This window comes from Callorhinus ursinus, unplaced genomic scaffold, assembly GCF_003265705.2.
Source record: "Callorhinus ursinus isolate GAN/ISIS: 27379988/994484 unplaced genomic scaffold, GSC_fseal_2.0 scaffold6, whole genome shotgun sequence".
Lineage (NCBI taxonomy): Eukaryota > Metazoa > Chordata > Mammalia > Carnivora > Otariidae > Callorhinus > Callorhinus ursinus.
This window is the reverse complement of record NW_027397068.1, coordinates 63,992,476-64,018,363: the sequence shown is the minus strand read 5'-3', so window position 1 is coordinate 64,018,363 and position 25,888 is coordinate 63,992,476. Positions and strand designations below refer to the sequence as shown.

General features: G+C 41.1%; 3 protein-coding genes across 6 annotated transcripts in view; 2 read left to right on the top strand and 1 right to left on the bottom strand.

The window, feature by feature from the left end:
• Positions 1–803, top strand: part of KATNA1 (katanin catalytic subunit A1) — a 39,534-nt gene extending 38,731 nt beyond the window's left edge. For all 3 annotated transcript variants that reach the window (XM_073894080.1, XM_025866310.2, XM_073894081.1), the window contains one exon: positions 440–803. In XM_073894080.1, the coding sequence (XP_073750181.1) occupies positions 440–638 (199 nt within the window). In that variant the 3' untranslated portion in view covers positions 639–803. The remainder of the gene's footprint in view (positions 1–439) is intronic.
• Positions 629–18,972, bottom strand: GINM1 (glycosylated integral membrane protein 1). Of its 2 annotated transcripts, none has more exons than XM_025866312.2 (8): positions 18,794–18,972; positions 14,048–14,107; positions 13,782–13,878; positions 7,952–8,103; positions 7,310–7,466; positions 6,400–6,530; positions 4,886–5,049; positions 629–2,892 (listed from the first exon to the last, which is right to left on the bottom strand). In XM_025866312.2, exons 1-8 carry the CDS (start codon positions 18,911–18,913, stop codon positions 2,781–2,783), a joined length of 993 nt encoding a protein of 330 aa, XP_025722097.1. In that variant the 5' UTR covers positions 18,914–18,972; the 3' UTR covers positions 629–2,780. The 2 variants fall into 2 exon arrangements, with proteins under 2 accessions (XP_025722097.1, XP_025722096.1); XM_025866311.2 differs by having other exon boundaries at positions 6,400–6,533; positions 18,794–18,970.
• A 6,684-nt stretch (positions 18,973–25,656) lies between these two features.
• Positions 25,657–25,888, top strand: part of PPIL4 (peptidylprolyl isomerase like 4) — a 35,378-nt gene continuing 35,146 nt past the window's right edge. Inside the window, exon 1 of the mRNA XM_025866309.2 lies at positions 25,657–25,802. Within this exon, the coding sequence (XP_025722094.1) occupies positions 25,733–25,802 (70 nt within the window). The 5' untranslated portion in view covers positions 25,657–25,732. The remainder of the gene's footprint in view (positions 25,803–25,888) is intronic.

The following is a 25,888-nucleotide window of genomic DNA, read 5'->3' as shown; positions in this document are numbered from 1 at the left end:
AAACAAAAAAAACCAAAAAGACAAAACTAATACAAGGGGAAAGCTGAAACATACTAACTTGATCATTTAGTTTTTCCTACACGTGCAGAAAATAGTTTTTCTCTGGTTCTCTCCTGTCTCTCTGATGTTGTTCAGTCTTCATTTTATTGGACACTTACAGTGATTCAATTGCTAGCTTCTTTATTACACCTTTACTTTTTCTTGGGCTCCCTACTCAGTATCAGTTATTTAAATTGATTAATATCCTTAATTCATCATGGAAGATTTAACTGCTAAGAAACAACTCCAAACAGGCCTTGTGTTCTGATAAAAGATTCTGTGCAGTACTAAGTATGTGTAGTCGGATAATTACAAAATAACACATACTGAAAAGATTTTCTGTTCACGGGTTTTTATTCAATCAAAATAACACTTTGTGTGTTTTAATTTAAAAACTTAGGGATGCATCCTTGATGGCAATGAGAAGGCGTATTGAAGGTTTGACCCCAGAAGAAATCAGAAATCTTTCAAGAGAAGAAATGCACATGCCTACAACTATGGAGGATTTTGAAATGGCTTTAAAAAAGGTCTCTAAGTCCGTTTCTGCTGCAGACATTGAGAGATATGAGAAGTGGATATTTGAGTTTGGATCATGCTAAATTCTCACATGTAAACTGTGAGAACCTGCCTTAAGTGTTTGAGTAATAATTAAATGTAGTATTTCATTGCACTGAGTGCTATTTTTTTTTTTAACTTTGATAATGGTAAGATTTAAAAAAAAGTATGATTCTGAATAAAGGCAATTTTTTAAAGCTGAAAGCAAATCTGTTTTGGGTATTACCTGATTTCTCTCTCTGACCACGCTGTGTTGCAGCACAGGTGCGATCACTTAGCTTGGAAGTGTCTTTGTATGCGCCTCTGAGTACAGCATCTTCCCTTCCACGGTCCAGCTGCCATTCCTTCTAGGGAGTAAGACTGGCTCTAGCTCCTTGGGTGCCAGTGGGTAACTGAAAATTCCTGAACATTTTTACACAAGTAGCCAGCTGATGCACAAACCATGCCCTCGTTGTGCCTTCCTGCTTGGGGTTACAGGAGCTTCCCTCCTCTTCCTGGGAGGGCTTTAAATACCCGTCATTTTATAATGCACTTAAAAAGAAAAAAAATACATATATATACACACTCCTGCTTGACCTTATTCTGCCTACGTATGAGGCTGCACTGTAGGCAAACAGATGCTTGTAAGCCAGTGCTGCTCACTCTGCTCTAATGAATGAAACTCATGAACCCATTCACTCACGGATACAAAGCATAATGAAAATAATAGTGCAACTGTAAGTTAATAAATGAAAGTTAATGGTATAAAATCTTACAGATAAGATGCCCATTTAGGATTTTTTAAAAAATAACTTATTACATCATCCTAACCATAGAAAAGAGCACCATGCCACGGTCCCGGTCTCACTGGTAGGGAGGGAAGGCGGACAGGACCCTGCTGACAGTGAAGGCCACACTCTGCAATGGGCCACATAGCCTCCTGCATGGTTCTCCTCACTAGAGCCTCTGTAGACTCAATGGATGCAATAAGACCCTGTCATTATTTGGAGTTAGAACTGGAGATTTCTAGCATCTTGACAGAGGAAGGACATAAAGTGTTACTAGCTGGGCGACTTGAGGATCAAACTGAATCTCATGCTATTATTCTTCTATAATATGGAGAAAGTGTATTTCACAGGCTGTTATTCCTTATTAAAAACAGCTAGGCAAATGAAACCTCACCCCTTCACTCTACTGTCATCCTTCCCCCATACACACATATCTGTTTAGCCTAACTCTAAGGGGGTTTTACTTTTTCCCCTCCTCCCTGCTTAAGGTGGTTTTAAAAACCAGTCACTACTTTCTTGAATGGTATTTTTAAAATGATGGGTTGCAATAAAAAATTAATAAAATAATAGGAAATATCTACCACTTGGAATAAAGGTATTTTAAGTACTAGATCACATAAAATAGATGTCAGTGTGAGTGATGGTTAAAAAAAGACCAAACACTGTTGAAGGGTAAATAGCACTAAGAACCACGAGAACAAGGGCACGGTCTAATTCCAGGACACTGACGGATGGACTCCTTAACTGATCTGAGCCCTGGTTTCAGCCAGTGTATGTGAAAGGAGCTCTTACATAGAAGCAGTTCTTGCCTGGGAAATGTCTTCATACCAAAACTCTATACTGTTTCCTCAAAAAAAAAAAAGTTTATTTTAGAGTGAAAACATGTCACTACTATTTTTAAATCCTGGTGCATTCAGGTAAGTAGTCTTGGTACAGGATACAATCAAATGATAAACTTCAGTGATTTTATATTGAGTCACATACTTAATATAAAGGCACATTTTACTGAATAAAAAAATATGTTAAATTCTTGAGCTTTTAAATTAGAATTTCATAAAGTGCTTTTCATAAAGTCTCATATATTATAGTAATTAAGTGGATAGAATTTCCCTTACAAGGCACCTTGAAAAGTATTGGCACATGGCATTTTGTCCTGCCTTTTTTTTTTTTTTTGGAAGTTTCTTCATGTCTTCTACTTCATTTAAATTTCCCTTAATTCATCATCTGAATAGCCAGCCCTGTTCTAGAGTAAGGTGAACTTTAACCTGTCACTTAAAGGTCAAGTTTTAGGCAGTTTTAGGAGTTCAGCAATTTCCCTAGTGTATAAACAGATTCTTAGCGAATTAAAGAAAATTCTATTCAAGTGGCAAATTTTAGAGCCAAAAGACTAATTCAGAGTCCATGATTTGAGATGGTGTTTTAAACACATGCTTTATCTTCAAGGTTTTCTGCTCTTTTCTCAGGATTATCCGGAAATAAGTTGATAGCTGTGACAGGTATAACACTTACTTTATCCAATTGAAGAATCCCTCTGAAATAGAAAAATAGAAATTAAATATTTCCTCTGTCTACAGTTTGATAGTATGACAAGGCTACCTCAAGGATCTTTAGGCAGTATTTTCCCTTTTGTTACTTAAGTATCTGACCAAGGAGGAGGTCTCTGGATTGGATCCAAGACCTGTTTTGGAAGATCAGTCTCATCCCAATCAAGATGTCAACAGAAGTTCGTTGTTTATAGAACTGACCAAGCTGATTCTAAAAGTTCACAAGGGAGTATAGCAAGAACAGCTGCAACATTTTTTATTTATGTATTTTTTTAAAGATTTTATTTATTTGATAGAGACAGAGGTAGCAAGAGCAGGCACACAAGCAGGGGGAGTGGGAGAGGGAGAAGCAGGCTTCCCGCGGAGCAGGGAGCCCGATGCGGGGCTCGATCCCAGGACCCTGGGACCATGACCTGAGCCGAAGGCAGACGCTCAATGACTGAGCCACCCAGGGGCCCCACGAATAGCTGTAACATTTTTTAAAAAGAACAATGGGGAGAAGAGACAGTTGCCTGGTTTTCTTAAAGCAGTACAGTAATTAAAACCATGCTACTGGGGCGCCTGGGTGGCTCAGTTGGTTGGGCGACTGCCTTCGACTCGGGTCATGATCCTGGAGTCCCGGGATCGGGTCCCGCATCGGGCTCCCTGCTCAGCGGGGAGTCTGGTTCTCCCTCTGACCCTCCCCTCTCTCATGTGCTCTCTCTCTCTCTCTCTCATTCTCGCTCTCTCAAATAAATAAAATCTTTAAAAAAAAAAAAAAAAGAACCATGCTACTGGCACAGCACTAGACAGCAGTGAAGAAGAGTCCAGAAATAACACGAATGTATGTGGGAATTTCATTTATAATAAGGTAATGTTCCGATTCAGGGAAATGAAGAGGTATTTTAATTGCTCTCCATATTTCTGTACTGATGAAATCTTTTACTACCAGAAAGTATCCTTAGTACAACTGCCATTGATAAAAGTATACTGCAAATCTGGTTTTTAATTTTACACTGCGTCTCTTCCCAAAGAGAAGCCTGTAACAAAACATTTGGTAAAACTATAAAAAAAAGTGGTTTCCTAGGCAGATTTACAGAATAAAGTTCAAAAAAGGTCCTGAGCTTCCTGGAAGTCAAAGGAAAGAGGAAGAAACTATTAAGTTCCAGAATTTTCATTTTCAGAAAGAAATGGTAAAATGGGAATTCTTCAGGGGAAACCAAACTAAAAGTGGGAGGGATACTAATATTTCTTTACTCCGCAGGCTCTCTGCTTGCATGATGGCCTTTTAACAAACCCTTTAAGGGAGGAATTAGTTCAATGTTACACATGAAGAAATGGGAGTTTCAAAGACCTTATGACAAGCAAGTGGAAGAGTGAATGTTTGAATTGGGTCTTTTTTCCTATAAATCCTATGGCTTTTCCAACATAGTACAATATAAGCCAAAAACTGTGGCTCACTGTGTGAGATTTACTTCTATCAAGACTACTAAAATGACTATTTAACTTCTTTTTTTTTTCTTCTAAGTAAACTCTACTGCCAACCTGGTGCTCCCACTAATGATCCCAAGATCATGAGCTGCATGTTCCACCAAGTGAGTTGACCAGGTGCCCCCGACTGTTTAACTTGTAAAAATGCTAAGAATAAATTCACTTTTACATTTATAAAATAATTTCTTATGGTTAAAAAAATCAAGGGGCGCCTGGGTGGTTCAGATGGTTAAGCGTCTGCCTTTGGCTCAGGTCATGATGTCTCAGGGTCCTGGGATTGAGCCCCGCATCGGGCTCCCTGCTCAGCGGGGAGTCTGCTCCTCTCTCTCCCTCTGCCCCTCCCTCGGCTCTGCTCTCTCTTGCTCTCTCTCTCAAATAAACAAAATCTTAAAAAACAAACAAACACTAATGTTGGGGCAACCCTCTCAGTCCCCTCCCTCCTCGGGAGCTCTGTACCATCACTTTGCTGTCACTCAACAAACAAAATGCTGTTTCAAAAACAACACTTACTTGTATTCACAAACTGGGAAGAGCACCTTTAAGATGGTTATTACCATAGCTGCTCCTATAATTCCAACCACCATGACATTCAGAAACATAAAGAATACTGGAAAAACACTGCTCCAGAACCTACACAGATCTTTTCTGAATTTTTCCATCCATTGACACATCACCTGAAAAAGGAGTTTTGATTAGACAAGCCAAGTATCATTTGATCTCTAAGAGACTTTAAAAATTATGTTCTAGTTTTGGGTGATGATAAAATTCTGTATCTTGACTGTGATGCTGGTTACATGGGTGCCTACATTTACCAATAACTGTACATTTTAAATGGGTGCATTTTATTTTAAAATGTATCTTGATAAAGTTATTTACAATTTTAAAAATTATGTTCTAATAATACAGGCATAGGAATGTTGCTTTGTTATCCTTTACAATTATTTATACTATTGTCTATAAATTAAGTGAACGTTATTGCTAAATGGTAAGAGGTTCGGCTAGTCTACGCAAAACAGACCAAAGGCAACCATGGGTTTCTAATAGCTGGAGGACAACAGCAGAAGAGAAAGACAAACGTCTGTTTGTGGCTTTTGGCCCAGATGGGGAATTCACTGTGCACAAAACATGCTGTTGTACTCAGAGAGTCAGAGGAGACACTAAGGCGCACAGATGGTGTGGGAGGCCTTGCTCTGAGGGAGGCAGGTAGGCAGGGTGAGGGTGCTGGCGTTCAGGCAGCAAAAAGTGACCAGAGTTTCTCCAGCAACCCCAAATAAGCAATCCCAGCCTTCAGTGGGAACTTAAAAGAAGTCTCTGGAATCCTTTGAGACTAACCACAGACCTTGCTCACTTAAATAGAAATTATTTCAAGAGGCCTAGCTAATACATACAGAGGTATCAAGATACTCAGTCTGAACCCCGAATGTATTTCCAGGCAGTCATATCATGCCCTTAGTAATAGAGGAATACTTAATAGGTGGAAATACACACTTAACGTTTGCACCCAGTTTATTTAATCCTAGTAACAACTGCATGATTTTACCGATTAAAGTGGATGCCCCATTGTACAGATAAAGAAACTGAGGTTAGAGAGACTAAGAACTTGTCCGAGATCACACAACTAGTACGTGGCAGAACCAGAATTCAAACCCACGCGGTCCGACTCCTGAAAGTACACCCTTCACCACGGTGTGCTCGGTCACTGCGAAGATCCCGAGTGCACCGTGCGTGTGTGCACACATGCGAGGTACCAGTCACAGAAGCAATAAACGGGAATATGGGAATGACTCTGGAACTGAAAAGCCCCCCACAAAATTAAATCCAATGACTTGATAATCATTATCTAACTGTATTATTACACGAAACTTGAAAATGGGAAAACCTGAAAACCTCACACTGAAACAGCAACGAGGCCACTATTAACGATGTTTCACACTCCCAATCCTCATGGTTTCCACCTCATCTGGAATGCTATTTTCTTCCACAAATGTTTGTAATATAAAGATAATCCCAAATACCTGATTTACCTTATATGAAGATGGAGGCTCTGCTCTGAGAGGAGTCTCAGGTAGTTTGCCAGGTAAAGCGTCTTCATCTACGGTAGTTTCCACATTCCTGATAAGATACTGGCTGGTGGTCTGCAATGAGCTGACACTTTCTACTGAGAAGTAAGAGCTACGTTACCAAAACGCTAGGTACATGCTGGTGTCTCTCTTACTAGTTCTAATATTACTATGCCAAACACAGGTAGGATACTAAGACTATATTTTGCCAGAGGAGAAAAAAAATTACATTTGATTGTTCATGTTTAAATGCCAGAAAGGAGCCATAAACTCAGTTATAGGAAGCTATGCCAGTTATGATTCTATCATGCAGAAAGCAGAAAGTCAAACTTTCAAAAAGTTCCATGTTTCAATGGAAAAAAATGAATATTTCTTTCTCTAAATGAACCTAAACAATATTCTTATTGTGTATTTGGTTACGATTGCCCAGAGTGAGGGTAGCTATTTACCACAAAATGTCACCAAGCAGTCATCACTGGTCACTTTTTGTTTTGATCACTTTCTATTAAGACTCAAGATAGGGGGGCGCCTGGGTGGCTCAGATGGTTAAGCGTCTGCCTTCGGCTCAGGTCATGGTCCCAGGGTCCTGGGATCGAGTCCTGCATCGGGCTCCCTGCTCCTTGGGAGCCTGCTTCTCCCTCTGCTTCTCTCTCTCCCTCTCCCTCTTTCTCTCATGAATAAATAAATAAAATCTTAAAAAAAAAAAAGACTCAAGATAGGTTCCGGAAGTTCTTAAATGGACATATAAAGTAACAGAGATATTATAAAGCATTTCTGAAAGAAGCCTACTTCCAAACACATTAACTACAGTTAGGAAGCTATCCACTAAAGAAATAATTTCCTTAATACTTTAAGTGACAGTCTTTCAAAGTACCTTTTTTGGAGAGGTTGGGAAGGGTAAATAAAATGTCACTGTCTCGGGAAATAGAATACAGCATGCTTTCCTCCAAAGGCAGGGTATAGTTTGAATGTCTGAGTATTCCCTGGTTCTTAACTAAAATGTCAATTTCAGTGACATCCTTTTGTTGAGCCTATGAAAGAAAAACAATTATTCTTTATTTTAAATAATGGCACAACCCCATAAGAATCTAAAAGTAACTTTTCCTCCTTGTTCTCTTTAACTAAAAAACTTACCCTATTCACAATCACTCTGTATTCCCCACACTTTGAGGCATTTAATTAGCAGCTTTAATCTGACTGTTGTAGCATTCAGTGTTATAAGCTTGCTCTCCATCCCACTTCATTCCCTTCACTCACTCACTCTATTTACTAATGTTTATATTTTAAAGTGATATAAACGTATAAATACAATCAGTTTTTTTTTAAATTAAGAATTCAAATGCTAAACAAATGTTAAAATAAGTAAAAAAATTCTAAATGATTGTATACAGGCAACATAAGGGTACCATTTTTCCTTATCAAGTCAGAAATAAATAACATAATAATACAACACATGCATAATACCCAGCATAAATCTTTAGAGTTTAATTCCCAACCAATAATCATATTATCTTACCTGTTTTCCATCAATCTCTACTACCTCTTCTTGAATGACAATTAGTTGCAAACTGGAACCAGATGTCATAGGCCACTCATGAACTAAAATCCTTACACTGACAATTCCAAAATATTCTTTTTCCTCCACATTTTCCAGATTTTCACTCTTCACTATAAAAAAAAGTAGTGACAGCTTTGAACAAAACAAATGCCACCAAATCTATTACTGAATTTGATTATTTTGATGACATTTACATGGAACAAGACAGTTGTGTAACAATTTCTTTGCCTTTCTTAATCTCGGACTTCACTGAGGTTACAGAATTTATGAAAATAAAGACAACTTGACAAATTTTCACAATGTTTACGGTCATTTGAAAAGGGAAAAATGCTTGATGGTCTTTAGACTACCACACTAGCAACATCATTCCTATTCTTTTAGATACTTTGTCAAGGAGGAATGAACAAGGGCGCCTGGGTGGCTCAGTTGGTTAAGCGACTGCCTTCGGCTCAGGTCATGATCCTGGAGTCCCGGGATCGAGTCCCGCATCGGGCTCCCTGCTCAGCGGGGAGTCTGCTTCTCCCTCTGACCCTCTTCCCTCTCGTGCTCTCTGTCTCTCATTCTCTCTCTCAAATAAATAAATAAAATCTTAAAAAAAAAAAAAGGAGGAATGAACAAGGTCTAACTACCTACGAAGCAGGCCAGAAGACACAGCTAATCCCATGTTATAGTAAAGTTAAGTACATTCATTCATCCATTCACTCATTCACAACATCCAGGGATACAAGGGGCCCAAGCAAGGACACGGAGTTGTTTTCTCAATTCCTTCTCCAGGAAGTGACCTGTTGCAGTTGGAGAGGGCAGGAATGGGGAAGAGGGTGGGGCAGCCCTGTAATTACTCTCCACCAATGGAGGATAGAGCAGGATTAGCTGCTGGCCATACCCCTCTCTAGCGAAGAACCGCCCCCCCAGCCCCTGCCCCCGCAGTGGAGGAGGGGTGTGGCAGCGGCAGCTGATCTACAGAGCCAGCGACTACCCTACCGAGGCAGAAAACACTACATAAAAAGATAAATCAATATAAATCAATGAAACTAGTGCAAAAGGAACATTTAGTTTCTCAAACGTTAGTCCCTCAAATGTTATCGTGTAAGGATTGTTAGCCAAAAAGGAACCCAGATGCATACTCTGCATACAGATCCAGCTGTTTAAATGGATTCTGTGCCTTGATAGGGCTATTTCCCTTTATCTGGAATGTTCTCTACCTCTCACTCGCTCCTCATCCATTTTTAATAAACTCCTACTTAAGTAGTTCTAGCTACTGTACCCCTGTATCGCTGAGTTCATGCCTTTTTTTAAGCACTAACTTTCTTACAGTGTTGCTCTTCGTTTATAAGCCTTCTGGGGGAACTTGCTGCTCTTCTCCCTCTGGTCTGCCTAAGCTCCCTCCCATCCTCTACGGCTCCTAACTGTAAACCTTCCCATCTTCTGTGGTCCAGCTCAGAAGTTTTCCCCAGTTGCCCACTGGTCTTGCTCACAGACCAGTAGGCTCCTCGTCAGCTTATCTGTCTGTCCAAAGGCTGGTGCACTAGGCCACAAGAGATTCAATGGATGAGAAAACGCAGTCATATAAAGACATCAAAGCAGTGACTCTTCAGCCCCCAAATCTGGCAGCCCTGCTATAGAATAAAATAAAATAAAAAACAAAAAAGCCCTTGATATTCTGACTTTCCCGACTGCGGTAGGCAGCTTTCAAAAATGGCTCTCCATGACCCTTGACTCCGGCAATTCATGTCCTTGTGTGATTCCCTCCCACTAAGTGTGGGCTGGACCTCGTGACTTATTCCTAACAAACAGAATAAAGTAAAAGTGATGGAAAGTCACTTCTGTGATTAGATTATAAAGGCTGTGCCTTCCGTCTTGTGCGTATTCGCTCCTACCGGCAGTCTCCCTTGTCCTCTCACTGATACAGCCGGCTGCCATGTTGTGAGACGCCCTACAGAGGTCCATGTGGCCAGCGAATGAGGGAGGCCTGCGGTCAACCTCTGGCGAGGAATGGAGGCCTCAGTCCAACAGTTCACAAGAACTAAATCCTGTCAACAACCATGACTGAGGTGGGAAAGCAGATCTTCCCCAGCTAAGCCAAGCTCAGGTTCTTGACCTACAGGAGCCATGAGATAATACTATTGTCAGCTACTAAGTTTAGAATTAAACTGTTACATAGCAACAACTAACTAATACACCTACCAGAGAAGAAGTTTTTAAAAGAATTAAGAAGAAGAAGACTTTATGTTGTTGTTGTATTTGTTTTGAAGGTTGTTGTAACTGATAGGATGGGCATTTACTTCAGCTGTCAAAGAAACTCAATGCAACAACTGGGATGACCAGCAAGGTGACTGTAATACAGTAATACAGAGGGCAGCCAGGTCACAATCGGTGGCAAATTCCTAATGAATATGCCATCAATGGAATTATTACTTAAACCAATAACAGCACTTCTTTTCCTAGCTATGAACAATTAGCTTGTTGTATACCAACCTTCTCACCGAGAGCCACTAGAAAAGATGTAAAAAAAGAAACACACACATATACACTCAAAACCCACATCTGTCTAGAGGCAACAGAGAGCTAAAAAGTCAGCCAGCGCCCTCACAAGGCATTTACTGATTCCCAAGCTGAACAGGTAGAGAAGCTGGAAAGCTCAATAGAAAGTAATGCCTCAGAGGCAGAGAAGCTAAACAGAGCTAAATGGGCAGACTCTGGCAGTCCCACATAGAGGGGCATAAAATAAAGATTATGGCTACAAAGGTATCTAGGACTTGTGACAAGATCCTAGAGAGAAGGGAAGAATAGAAGCCAACATTCTATGCAATCCTCCCGCAGCCCCCCGGGGAAACATGTGCTGATTAGTTAGGTCAGGCTGGGCTGAGAAACTGAGCCTATACTTAAGACACTAAGAAGAAGTTAAGCAGAACCTCTGGCAGGCTCATGACAGTGGGGAGTGTGGGGCCCACAAAAGGAGGGGCCCTCATAAACACCCCAAGTTTTCATTTGGGACCTATGATGAGCTACATCTGAGGAATAACAGTTAATAAGAAATAGACTAAGCCTCACAAAGATGAGAATCCAGCCTTCAATCAGCCCAATCCTTGATTTAAAAATTAAGGTATTCTGCCCCTTATTATCATGACTGCTAGGGGTTAAAGTAAAGTAAATCCTCTTTGGAGTAAGATAATATTATCCAGAGACTTTATAACTTTTCATACACAATTTCAAAAATAATATATTGAAGGAGAAGAATCAAAACAAAACAGACCAGAGGGGCTCAAAAAATTACACTGGGCAGACATGAACTTTAAATTTACTGAAAGTAATAGGTTCAAGAAAAATAGATGATGGGGCACCTGCATGGCTCAGTCAGTTGAGTGTCTGACTTTGGCTCAGGTAATGATCTCAGGGTCCTGGGATCGAGCCCCACGTCAGGCTCCCCACTCAGTAGGGAGTCTGCTTCTCCCTCTGCCCTGTCCCCTGCTCATGCTCTCTCTCAAATAAATAAAATCTAAAAAAAGAAAAAAAAAATAGGGGTGCCTGGGTGATGCAGTCTGTTGGGCATCTGACTCTTGGTTTTGGCTCAGGTGGTGATCTCATGGTCGTGGGACCAAGCACCCCAGTGTTGGGCTCAAGCACAGCGCAGAGTCTGCTTGAGATGCTCTCCCTCTCCCCTCTGCCCCCACCCCGTTCATGCTGTCTCTCTCTAAAGTAAATAAATCTTAAAAAAAAGAAAACAGATGATAAAATGGAGGATTTCACCAGATAAGTGTAAGCTATTAAAATCAAAATTAAGAATATAAAATTAAAAAAAAAAAAGAGCTGGGCCAGTGTCCAGGGCCTCAGCAGAAGATGGAAAAATAAAGAAAAAAGAAGGGCACCTGGGTGGCTGCCTTCAGCGCGGGTCATGGTCCCGGGAGCCTGGGACCGAGCCCCGCGTCGGGCCCCCTGCTCGGCGGGGAGCTTGCTTCTCCCTCTCCCACTCCCCCTGCTTGTGTTCCCTCTCTTGCTGTCTCTCTCTCTCTCTGTCAAATAAACAAATAAAATCTTAAAAAAAAAAAGAATAGGAAAATAATATAAAAACCAACAAGACAGAGGGGAATGATGAAAGAAAAAATAACCCAGAAGAGTGCCAAAAGGAGAAGAAAAAGGGACACGGAATGGCAGGGGGGGACACAAATAGGAAACAAATGATTCAGATTAAAGATTTAAATCCAAATATATTAGTATTACATTAACATAAATAAATCAAAATCCAAAATGAAAGATTGACAGACTGATTTAAAATAAGACCCACCAGTATATGCTGCTTATAACAGATTCACCTTAATTATAAGGACCCAGAAAGATTGAAAGAACATGGAAAGATACCACACAACAATCCACCTCTCTCCCACTTGCCTGGCCAAAAAGCAATTACTATTAAAATAATATAGATAAAGCTGACTTTAAGGCAAAAATATCACTAGAGATAAAGAAGGCCATATTATAATGATTAAAAAGTCAATCTACAAAGAAGACATAATAGGTCAAATCTGTATGAACTTGGTAATATTGTGTCAAAATATAGAAAGCAAAAATTGACAAAGCCGGGAGAACAGACAAATCTACATAGATTTTTTTTTTTTTTTTAAGATTTTATTTACTTGACAGAGAGAGACACAACGAGAGAGGGAACACAAGCAGGGGGAGTGGGAGAGGGAGAAGCAGGCTTCCCGTGGAGCAGGGAGCCCGATGTGGGGCTCGATCCCAGGACCCCGGGATCATGACCCGAGCTGAAGGCAGACGCTTAATGACTGAGCCACCCAGGCGCCCCTACATAGATTTTTTAACATACCATTCTCAATAACTGATAGAACAAGCAAACAAACAAAAAAATCAGTACTTCTCTAACAGACTGAACAATATGATTAACAAAAAATTTTACCTGACATATATAGAACATCATATCCAAGTAATTATATGATGTACTTTCTTTTCAAGGACACATGGACATCACCATTTCTTAAAACTGACCATCTGCTAAGCCACAAAGCAAGTCTCTAAGTTCAGGGGTTAAAATTACACACAGTGTACCTCTGATGATAGAGGTGGAAACAGTAAAAACAAAAGTTCCAAAATGTTTGGAAATTAAGTACCTTAACTTCTAAATGACCCATAGGACAAGAGACTATCACTACAAATAACTGGAAAACACTGTGAACTGAATGACAATGAAAGTACGTAACAAATCAAGCACAAAATACAATTGTTTAGAGAAAAATTTACTGCCTTCGATGCATGTTAGAAGAATACTATACGTATTTCTCATATTCTTTATTTCCTCCAAATACTGTGATACAACATAACATATAACATATTTGCTTGTCTTTAAACTCAAGATTTTAAAAGGTTAAAAAAATGTTATCTGGACATAAGGGTAGAAGAAACAGAAAACTAGAGAATTAGAGCAACAATTTATTTTTCTATTTTCTTACAACTGTAATAAGCACTCCTCCAAGATTTTGTCTCGTACTTGTAAGTCTCCACTTATTACCTCTCTGTACATTCTTACATTGATATCAACCTACCAGAAATGCAGCTCCAGTCAATGACAATCTCATGAGAAAGAAACATGAATATGCCAGAAATAACCAATATAAAGTAGGATTTGAATTTTAAACACATTAGTGTTATTATACATTCCAGTAATGATGTATATTATTAATTTAAAATGGAAATACATCACATCAAAGAACCGTGTTTCATGAGTTTAGTATTACTAAAAAAAGAACAATTATGGAAATAATTTAGTAGTACTCACCTATCAAAGTCTGACAGCTTATTCGGGTTACACCACTATTTACAGGGAAGTCATTTACATATACCTGTCCATTCTCATAGGTTATGTTAAGAACAACCTTAAAATAAAGCAGCATATACATTAATTCCAATGGTTTATAAATGATGACAAATTCTTCATGTCAAAAATACATTACCTAACTAAATTAGATGTGCAGGGAAAAATAACATAGGCTGCCTACTACTTAGCTAAGTGATATATTAAAACATAATCAAAAGGAGACAAACCTGTTCTTTAGATACTTCCCCATCACCTTTCAGAGTAGTTACATTAATTCTGATGCTGTCCTGCAAAACATATATCAAGTGGATAGGTAATGCATTTCACAAAGTAAAAACAGCTCAGTTTTTTTCTTTTCCCCTCAACTATATTTATTGTATAACTGCTTATAACATCTAAAGAACATTTTTTTAAAAGCCGGCATTTTTATTTTTACAGCCTTTTTTATGTCCTTACTCACAATTCCAACTTTTCATAATCTGTATTTCTTCCACTTAATTATGAAATATGTCACATTTTCGAGCATATAATATGCAAATGCAGAGTTTAAAAAAAAAAATAACACTCATGTACCTACTACCTAGGTTAAAAACTCGAGTATCATATACACCTCAGAAGTCCCCGGCATGACCCTCTCTGCCCCGTTCCCCTCCCTCCCCTCAGAAGGAATCCCTATATTGTCTTCCACGTGAATCATTTCTTGCTTTTCTTTATAGTTTTACTGTGCTTGTCTCTCTCTAAACAATATGTTTAGTTGTATCTGTTTCTAAGCTTTATGTAATACGTACAATTTTGTATGTATTCTTCTGGAACTTCTTTTATTTAAAACTGTTGATGCCTGCAGCTGAAGACATTTATTTACGGTGCTGTATAAAAGCCCATCAAATGATTACCAATTTACTTATGTGTTACACTATCAATGGACATTTGAGTGGTTTCCAACTTTTTTGTTTTCATAAACAAAACTGCTCTAACCCTTCTGCTTTTTTTTTTTTTTTAATTTTTCTATTTTTTCCTAGTAACCTCTACACCCAGTGTAAGGCTCGAACTCAAGAGCTGCATGTTCCTCCAGTTGAGCCAGCCAGGCATCCCTGCTCTAAACCCTTCTTCTTAAATATGTCCCGTAGTGTCTGTGGACAAGTATGTACTGTGCACAATCCGTTTTAGTGCTTCTCAAGGTATGCTCAAAAGCAGTTACTCAAATATTTAAGTTTATTAATGACCTGCTTCTAAAGAGAAGAAAGCACAATTTTAAGAAGTATTCACCAATACTCACAGGAATTACAATTTGTCATTTGTAAAGCAAATCCTTCCCTAAGTTTATTCACAGTTAGACACTGTTATCCTAGAATAAAAAAAAATATTTTTTTCCTGGGGGGTATTCTTAACTTAGAAAATAGGAAAATTATTCATAATCAATATAATATACAAGTGTATCTCTTGGCACCGTGACTATCTCTAATACTTTATATATTTCCAACAAATGAGAGAATAAGACTGAAGTGATTTTATGAGGTTGAAGTGATTCTACTCAAGGAACAGGACCTTAAGCATGGAAAGCCTATACCATACATTTGGGACACTTGCCAACTTACATGGGGGCCTACGAAGCTTCAGAATCAGCCTGGTCCATCCTGATCTAGAACTAAGCATAGGCTAGAACCAATACACTCATCTCTAGAACAAACTAACATTCAGTAAGTCATCAAACTGGTGGTTATATTTTTTTGTGTTCTAATTCCAGCCAAGAATTCCTCTTCTCAAACTAGAGGATCTGTTAACTATACACTCTATTGTTCTTCTAACAGCCAGAGATAACCCTCCAATGATCGTATTCTAAGAAACCTTTCCATAGCTTCTGCCTTTCAGTAGTATTACTGCTAGTAATTTACTGCACTTACATATATCACTTGCCTAGTAAAATCTGGGGTTTGTAAAAGACAATTAACAGATACTATCCTGCTGTATTTTGCAGGAACCAAATTCAATTAAATTTTTTGCTCTTTCGAAATGGTTTCATTTCAGAGGAGACCCTAATCCCTTACTGCCTCCTGGGCCCAAGTTCAGAGATAGGTCATATTTCTTGCTCTTCCTGAGAACCTCCAACTGAACTGGAAGTTCAAGATTGTGAGCCAGGACGACGGATACTTAAAGAGTGGGTGGTAGAACTGAAGTTTCTACCCACCCATTTTCAATTCTTCCTCTAACTCCTTCACTCACAAGATGCCCAGCTGGTTCACATGGCTTCCTAAGGACAAAGGTAATAGATATTGCATTTAAAATAAATGAATTAAGTCTCAGGGAAATATATGAAATAAATATTTACACATATAATATGTGTCCTCTGGATGCCTCTCTTTGGTGACCAAGTCATTTTAATATTAGAAGAATGTACTATAGGGCGCCTGGGTGGCTCAGTTGGTTGGGCGACTGCCTTCGGCTCAGGTCATGATCCTGGAGTCCCGGGATCGGGTCCCGCATCGGGCTCCCTGCTCAGCAGGGAGTCTGCTTCTCCCTCTGACCCTCTTCCCTCTTGTGCTCTCTCTTTCTCTCTCTCTCAAATAAACAAAATCTTTAAAAAAAAAAAAAAAGAAGAATGTACTATAAAAATTTGCATTATTTTACAATCTGGGTAACCTCGACTTCTAACAACTGCACATGTAAACAAAACAGAAAAATGTCTATAATCCAGTAGATCTGCATCACTGAGAGAATTTTCCTGACTTTCAGTTTTCTTACATTCACATCAGGTTAGATACAAAAATGAACAGATGAACAGATATGTGATAAAGCATAAAGAAAGTACAGTAAAATATTAATGGTGGTCTAAGTTCGCACTATTCAATATGGTATCCAATAACCACATGTGGTTATTTACATTTAAATTAAAGTTAAATAAATAAAAGTTTAAAAACTCAGTTCCTCAGTCTCCCTAGTCAGCCACATTTCAAGCACTCACTAACCATGGTAGTCCAGTGGCTACCGTAATGGACAGAGCAAACACCATCACTACACCAAAGTCTACTAGATGGCACTCATCTAACGTGGTGACCACCATAACATTCTTTCAAATGTTCTGTACATTTGAAAATTTTCAAAACAGGGGTGCTTGGGTGGCTCAGTCAGTTAAGTGTCCAACTGCTGATCTCAGCTAAGGTCTTGATCTCAGGGTCTTGAGTTCAAGTCCCGCATTGGGGCTTAAACATTAAAAAAAAAAAAAAAGGAAAAGAAAGGACAATTTTAAAAATAAAACATTGAACAATTTAGATCAAGAGGCTTCAGCTTCCCATATAAACATTTCCAAGGAATGAGAGTCTCCCTCTCCCTGCTCAGCATTCTTTCATCTGTGAAATTCTGAGTTTAGATCTGGACTTTCCAAAAGTGGAAGGAGGGCATAAAAAGGGAGAACTGAAATGATGAGCTCACTAAGCTCCCAGTAAAAATGCATTTTTCTCAGACTATAGGACAGACTTAAGAATCCTTGGAGGGACACCTGGGTGGCTCAGTCAGTTAAGCGTCTGCCTTTGGCTCAGGTCATGATCCCAGGGTCCTGGGATCAAGTCCCACATCGGGCTCCCTGCTCAGCGGGGAGCCTGCTTCTCCCTCTGCCTGCCACTCCCCCTGCTTGTGCTCTTTCTGTCTCTCTCTCTCTCTGACAAATAAATAAATAAAATCTTAAAAAAAAAAAAATCCTTGGATTCACAAGTGATTATGATGAATCTTTAAAATTTGGAAAACAATGGAGTTCCAGAACTTTAAGAATCATTTCATTTTTATTTGGTCTGTTGGCGCTCACCAATCACATTCATATTTTTGACCAGTTGCACTGTGGTCCATACACAATTTCAGATACAAGTTGTTCTTATGGCTTGCATTGTTGTGCCTTCTTGAAATGTCCCAGCAGAATTAAAGTGAGATATTCTCGTTATTTTTGTTCTCAGAGAGAGTAATGTCATTAAAAGTAAAAAAAATAAAATAAAAAGATTTTTTAAAGTGGTATTTATGGTGTAAGTCACCCCTGAATTTACAGTATTCAAGTCTTGACCAGTAAGAAAAAGTATACTTATATTGTTTCTTTTCATTCTGGGAAAACTCCTCTTTTAAAATCTTCAAACTTTTCCCAACCATACATTCAATCGATGAACGGCAAATACTGGTTTAGTTAAGCATGACTCCCCGGCAAAAGCGAGAAGAACCAAACACCCTCTAGTACAAGGGCGCAGTGGTTATCCAACTTTAGCTAGCTTCAGAATCACCTGGAGGGCTTGGGGACACAAATTACTGGGCCCCACCCCCAGGGCATCGGATTTGTGCGTTTCCAGCCGGTTCCCAGGGGACGCTGGTGAGGCTGGTCCCCGCCACGCTTAAAGATCCACTCCTCCTAACAACCACCAAAGAAAGGGACGACGTCAACGTTAAGTGTCGGGTCTCCAGCCCTTCTCCTTCTCCCGCCCCGACGACCCGGCGTTGGCGCACCTCCGAGCCCTGCACGCTCGGGGGAAGGCAGTGCTTCCCGCCGCCGCGGGAGCAGACAGGTGGCCTGGAATCGCTCTTGTTCTTCACCCAGCCACTTCCACATTTCCCGAACACTGCCTGGCCCCAGTGCCGGCTCTATCCCAGGAAGGCGCCATTACAAAAGGCTGAGAGCACTTGTGATCGCGTACTTTCGACGGCAAAACCCCCTCCGGCTGGCAACAGTTGGGACTGCCGTAAGAATCCCTAAGTTTTGCCGCACTAGGCTTAACCACATATTCAGTAACCCTTTTCGCTCTCTCGCCGCCTTCTCCCAGGCTGCCCCCATTTCCTTGGATGCTTCACCCCACTCCTCTCTTGGGCACCCGGACCCCCGCCCCTGGCCCGCCGGCCGGTGGCAAGAAGCGTCGATGCGGACGCCAAAGTCCCACGGCTCCGGCCCGGGCCTCCCCGGAGGGTCCGTGCAAAGGAGCGGCCGAGCCGCGCCCGCCTTGCCCTACCTTCGGGGCTTGGGGCGGCAATGGCAGCTCATTGGTAACCGTCATCAGCCACCCGGCGGCCGGCAGCGCTGCGAGCAGGAGCAGCCGGAGGGCAAACGGCGCCGGTGGAGAGCCCTCCATTTTGGACAGGCCAGCGGCGGCAGACAGCCGGGAGCTGAAAACCGAGCCAGCCCGAGGGGCGGGGCCAGGGGCGGGGGCGAGGCTACCGAGGGGTGGGACCCTGGGGGACGGGGCGGGGCGGAGGCGAGACGGGCCCGGGAAGGAGCCGGTGGCAGCGGACGGCTGGGGCTCCGGGGAAAGCGGGTTGCGCATGCGCGCAATGTTGGGGGGCGGAGTCAAGCTGGGGAAGGTCCGATTTGGTCATTAGCCTGGCGGTCTGGATTGGAGAGAAGTACCAACCCGAAGGAGTGAAAATGTTTTCATTGACATTATTTTTTAAAATTAGAATATACACTAACGAGACTAGTATGTATACGTATGAACATAGCTATATCTATGTGTCCACATATTTTATATATGTATAAAATGAAAATAATGGTAATACCGCAGAAAACTATACATTATAACCAATATGTCACGTTTAGAGGGGGAATGTTATTAAATCGGTAGTTCTCACCCATGACTGCGCATGGGAATTGCCTGAGCAGTTTTAAAAATTACTGACTCTGGGGTTCTTACCGGACACCCGAGTGCCTGATTTAGTCTGGGCTGCTGTTCTGGCATCGATGGTTCCCCAAGTGATTTACTGTGCCAGGGTTGAGGATCAACCACGCATCAAATGTTCAACATTCAGCGGATCACAGTGAGACGCCATGGGAACAACACTCAACAGGAAACCACTCCACTTGGGCTCTGGGGGCGCTTCTAGTCAGTTCATTAATCTACAAAATGAAGATGGCGGGCTTTTCTTACCCCTTTCATGTTTAAAAAAATATATATTTTATGAAACTAAAGCAGAGAATGCCAAGAAATTCAGGCATTTCAGATTAATAGGATTGAATGTTGATTGAGAACTTGGAGACATTGCCATTCAAGGCAGAATAAGAAACATTTAACCTTTTTTAAAAATAAAACTTTGGACATGGAAAGAACACAGGTCTCTCTCTTAGCCCTTCTTTATCAACCCCTCTCCCCGTGGATACTTTTCTAGCTAGGGTAATTACAAAATATGTGTAGGGTATACTACAAAATCATTCAACTAACTCCTGGCCTACTGTGAGATATGCAACAACATTATTAACTTGCAAGTGGTTTCTGCAGTGAAGTCCCACCCACTCTTGGGTTCCAACTACAACCACCTGGTTTTTCACTCTATTTCAGACTTCTGGGATTAAAAACGAATCTGGAGATCAGAAGACATGACATGTGGATCTGCATAATTTGAATTAGTAATATATGTATAAGATTTTAAAGTACATTTATATGAAAAAGTAGACGGAAAGTGAAGTAGCCTGTTTCTTTTTTTTTTTAAGATTTTTTTTTTAATTCATGAGAGACAGAGGGAAGAAGGGAGAGAGAGAGAGAGAAAGAAGCAGAGGGAGAAGCAGGCACCCAAAGAGCAGGGAGCCCGATGCGGGACTTGATCCCAGGACCCTGGGATCATGACCTGAGCCAAAGGCAGACGCTTAACCATCTGAACCACCCAGGCACCCATGAAGTAGCCTGTTTCCCAACAGATCCCTCCCCATAGTCTGACTATCCATTATCCTTCCACTTGTTTTGTCTCCATAGCTAGCTCTGAGCTCCAGGAAGGCTGTGGACAAAAACCAGTAAAGAAGCTTGCTAGAGTTGGGGTTTGTTGGAAGTTTTGGAACACACCAACAGGCAATTCTCTGCCACACCAACTAAGTGTCCTACAATTTAATTCAGTTCTGATATTATCTACCTAGAGATTGCATCAGATCCCACAGGATAAGGGCTCAGTCCCTGGAGACAGCCCCCGCCTACTCTCACCCACACACACTTCAGATGCCAATTGCAAGCCCAGGTTATTACCTGTGCTTTTGACCAATCAGCTACAGAGCAGAGGTTCCAATGACTCCCCTCCTTGGATTGGATTAATTTGCTATAGCGACTCATAGAACTCAAGGAAACACTTACTTATATTTGCCAGTTTGTTAAAGGATATAATAAAAGAACAGCCAGATGGAAAGAGATGCATAGGGTAAGGTAAGTGGGAAGGGGCAGAGCTTCCATGCCCTCCCCAGGCACACCATATTCCTAGCACCTCCCCCTGTTCACCAACCTTAAAGCTCTCTGAACGCTGTATTTATGGGATTTTAAAGGAGGCATCATCAATCTTTAACTCCATTTTCAGCCCTTGTCCCATTTCAAGAGTATGAGGGGCAGGGCTGAAAATTCTAAGCTTCTAGTCACATCTTGGTCTTTCCCGTGACCAGCCCTCATCCAGGAGCCAGCCAGAAGCCCACCCAGAGTTACCACAGTAGAGCAAAAGACACGCTTATCTTCCAGGAAATCACAAGGGTTTCAGAAGCTCTGTGTCAGAGACAGAGTCAAAGAGCAATATTATGGGTGCCTGACTGGTTCAGTTGGTAGAGCATGTGACTCTCGATCTTGGGGTTGTGAGTTCAAGCCCCATATTGGGCCTAGAACTTACTTTTAAAAAAAAACAGAGGGGGCGCCTGGGTGGCTCAGTCAGTTAAGTGTCTGCCTTTGGCTCAGGTCATCAGCCCAGGGTCCTGGGATGGAGCCCGTTGGGCTCTCTGCTCCGCGGGAAGCCTGCTTCTCCCTCTCGCACTCCCCCTGCTTATGTTCCCTCTCTAGTTGTGTCTCTCTCTGTCAAATAAATAAAATCTTTAAAAAATAAATAAATAAAATAAAAATTAAAAAAAGAGAGAGAGAGAGAGACCAATCTTAGAACAAGAGATCCTCCTAGTGTTCTTATCTCTTAGGAAATTACAGGGTTTCAGGAGCTCCATGCTAGGAGCTGGGGGCAGGGACCAATATATATTTTCTATTGATTCACAGCATGTCTTTTATATGCAAAACAACCAATCCAGAGCCCATATTCTGAATTCCTTCCTCCACCAGGCTTTTATGGTCCGGGAGGCAATATTCCTCCTTCCTAATCATCCCAGGACCAGGTACCAGACAACTAGAGACAGCCTATAATATACCCCAGAGCCCACTGGTATTATTCAAACTAGCCAATTCTAAGCCTGTTTATCCTACCTTGTCTCACCTTCCCCGCATGGAAACCACAATAAGGACTCCTGCCTATAGTTTCCTCTTGGCTCCTTCCACCTCCTGACCAACCCTGATACTTTTCTATTTGGCCCTGCATGGCATGTTGTGCCCCCCCACCCCATCCCTTTGGGAACTGTGAGTAACAAACTATCTTTTCAGTGGCAATCATCTCCTGACCTGTTGGCTTCACCATACATGAATAATAATAAAACCTACATTTTAAAACACCATACTAATATCTACTGAAAATGTCAATGCTAAAATAATCACAACAAAGAAAAGGCGGTTGAAGTTCTTTTTTTTTTTTTAAGATTTTATTTATTTATTTGAGAAAGAGAGAATGAGAGACAGAGAGCATGAGAGGGAAGAGGGTCAGAGTTGGAGAAGCCGACTCACCGCTGAGCGGGGAGCCCGATGTGGGACCCGATCCCGGGACTCCAGGATCATGACCTGAGCCGAAGGCAGTCGCTCAACCAACTGAGCCACCCAGGCGCCCAAGGCAGTTGAAGTTCTTGACAAGGCAGATGAAGAAGCTGGTAAAGATTGCTTCTAAAGAGGGCAAAATGTCCTGCTTTCTAGCCAGCCAGAAATGTTTTCTAGCCCCTGGACTGTCACTGTCCCAGATATCTTACTATAAATGTTATGACAACAGTGACTACGATGAATCTCAGTTCACCAAACTGAGATTCCTCTGGGTGTGAGGAGAAAAAGCAGGAAAAGGAACAGATAAAGAAAATCATGCTGGGCTTGTCAAGCACATAAATGCTTCTGCACCATATTTGATCATAAATATGTGTTTTTGTTGTTCATACATTTAGTCATTTAAAATGAGGATTTTACTTTTGGCAATTTTAGTAAGGCTACAGACATTTGAATGTGATTGTTCAGATTAGTATATGAAATGATGTCAACAGAGAAATTGGTCATAGTGGTTGGTGATGTTGATATTCGGAAGGCAATACAAATTTACTAATCTTTTCTCTAGACTAAATCTACTTCAGTAGTTACATTTGGTAGACTTGTGAAGGTTGTATCTCATTTCTTTTCACCTATATATCTACTATATAAACCACTTAAGTATTTATACCATTAGAATTCAAAGTGTAATACGATGCTGACAAGCATAAATTATGTAACATCATGAAATAATATTTTTCCCATGAAGGTAGAATATTTGATATTTAGTGATATATCAGTGTGTATATATATTTAGTATAGCATAATTTAAAGATATAGCAAATTACACACTGAAGAATAAATAAGGTATTCTATCTTGGGCTTAAGATATCACACCTGGGCCTCGAGTTTGCAAAAGAGTCTGGCCATATCATTTATGGTGATTAGTGTATCAATTTATACGTTAAATCATTCCTCATATTTATTATGTCAATTTCTAATTCTGTTTGAATAGTCCAAATTTGTCTTAAAAATTATTTAACTTTTCCAAATCCTCTCTTTTTCTTGATCTATTTCTTTTAAGCATACACAGAAAATTTTTTTTCTATTTAAATTCAATTAATTGGGGTGCCTGGGTGGCTCAGTCAGTTAAGTTTCTGCCTTGGGCTCACGTCATGATCCCAGGGTCCTGGGATCAAGCCCTGTATCATTAGGCTCCCTGCTCAGAGGGGAGCCTGCTTCTCCCTCTCCCTTTGCCTCTTCCCCAGCTTGAGCTTCCTCACTTGCTCTTGGTCAAATAAATAAATAAAATCTTAAATAAATAAATTCAAGTAACTTTAGTGTATTACTAGTTTCAGAGGTAGAGTTCAGTGATTCATCAGTCTTATATAATATCCAGTGCTTATTACATCACATGCCCTCCTTAATGTCCATCACCCAGTTACCCCATCCTCCCACCCTCCCTTCCAGCAACTCTCAGTTTGCTTTCTATGATTAAGAGTCTCTCATGGTTTGTCTCTGTCTCTGATTTCATCTTGTTTTATTTTCCCTCCCTTCTGCTATGGTCCTCTGTTTTGTTTCTTAAATTCCACATTATCAGTGAGATCATATGATAATTGTTTTTCTCTGATTGACCTATTTTGCTTAGCATAATACCCTCTAGTTGCATCCACGTTGTTGCAAACAACAAGATCATTTTTCCGTGAGGGCTGAGTAATATTCCATTATAAATGTGTATACACACAAACACACACACACACACCACATCTTCTTTATCCATTCATCTGGGCTCCTTCCATAGTTTGGCTATTGTGGACATAGCTGCTATAAACATTGGGGTGTAGGTGCCCCTTCCAATCACTACTTTTGCATACATAGAATCTTACCAAATATTATTCTGTAATTTCTAGTCTTACTATTAAAATTATATTGGGAAAAGATTAGTATATGTGCTGCCTAAGTGAGCACTATATTGGGAAAAGATTAGATGAGTTTTATACAGTGTCCAAAATAGCTGTACCACTTTATATTCCCATCAACAATCCCATTGTTACTTTGTATTTCTTTAATTAATTGCCAATATCCATTAATTCACTCAACTAATATATATTCACCCATTATGTGGCAGGCTGTTATAGGCACTAGGGATACAGCAATAAACAAAACTGGCAAGATTGGCTATAGCCTTCTAGAGCGTATATTTTAGTAATATAAAAATAATTTATATTTATCATAAACAAATTCATAAATAGCGTGTTAGATAATAAAGAGAGCCACGGGGAAAAAGCTTTATGGAGAAAAATGAAAGTGTATGTATGTGGGTTTAATTTTAATTATGGTCGTCAGGGAAAGCTTCACTGAGAGGTGACAAGTGAGCAAGAGGCCTAAAGGAGAGCCATGAAAATATCTGGAGGAAGAGGGTTGTAACCGGAGTGGGCAGCCAGCCCAAAGGCCCAGAGGCAGAAGTGCGGCCAACAGTGTTCAAAGAATAGCAAAAGTCTAGTGTGGCTTCAAAGTAAGAGAGAAAACAGGTAGATATGGCAGCAGAGAGAGTATCATGTAAGGCCTTGCAGACCATTATAAAAACGTTGGCTTTTGGTGAGATGTGAAGTAATTGGAAGCTCTAACTGTACAAAATGGTGTAAGAGTGACTGATCTGTTTGGTCAGATTTAGGGGGATAAACTGCATGAAAACCCTCAACAGAGGCCAAAAATCGTTTTATAAGTCTTCAAATTGGAATATTTTTGATAAACCAGTAAAGATTTGGGGCTGAAGCCTACTGTCTTTTAGCTTGTTGCACTGAGGACCTGTCACTGTTAGCAGAGCTTCTGTCCTAGGCACGATTAGCCAGGGAAGAAATCCTTGTTAATCACCTTTCTGGGTAACTGTACATTTGAGGCCTAAAGGTTTTGACTCAGGACGACGAAAAACACTGATTAGGAAATCCAGAGTAGTCGTCCCAAGAACGTGGGAGAAGCTGGCGCCGTGGTCGCTCTCGACGCTCCCCGAGGAGCAGAGAAGAAAGGGCTGCTCGAAGGTCCGCCCTGTTCTTGAGAAGGACACAAAAGGGACACAAAACCCTTTACAAAAGTCCTTTTGAGCGACGGGCTCCCGCGCCAGTCGCCCAAGAAGAACCAGGATTTTCAAAAAAGGCCGCGTCGGAGGCGGGGGGGGGGGGGGGGGAGGGGGGGGCGGGGTGGTGGTGGCCGCGATGGGAGGGGCGTCGCCGAAGGGATGACGTAAAAAGGCGTCGCGCCGAGAGTGACGCGTGGCGTAGATTACGACGGACTGCGCCTGTCACACCCGCGGCTTGTTGCGGAGGAGGAGCGGGCGCCATGGCGGTTCTGCTGGAGACCACTTTGGGCGACGTCGTCATCGATCTGTACACTGAGGAGCGGCCGCGCGGTGAGAACCGGGCCCCGCTCACGTCTCGCCAGGGCCACGATCTCCTTTCCCCACTGTCCCTTCGCTGCCCGGTCCCCTTGACTGGG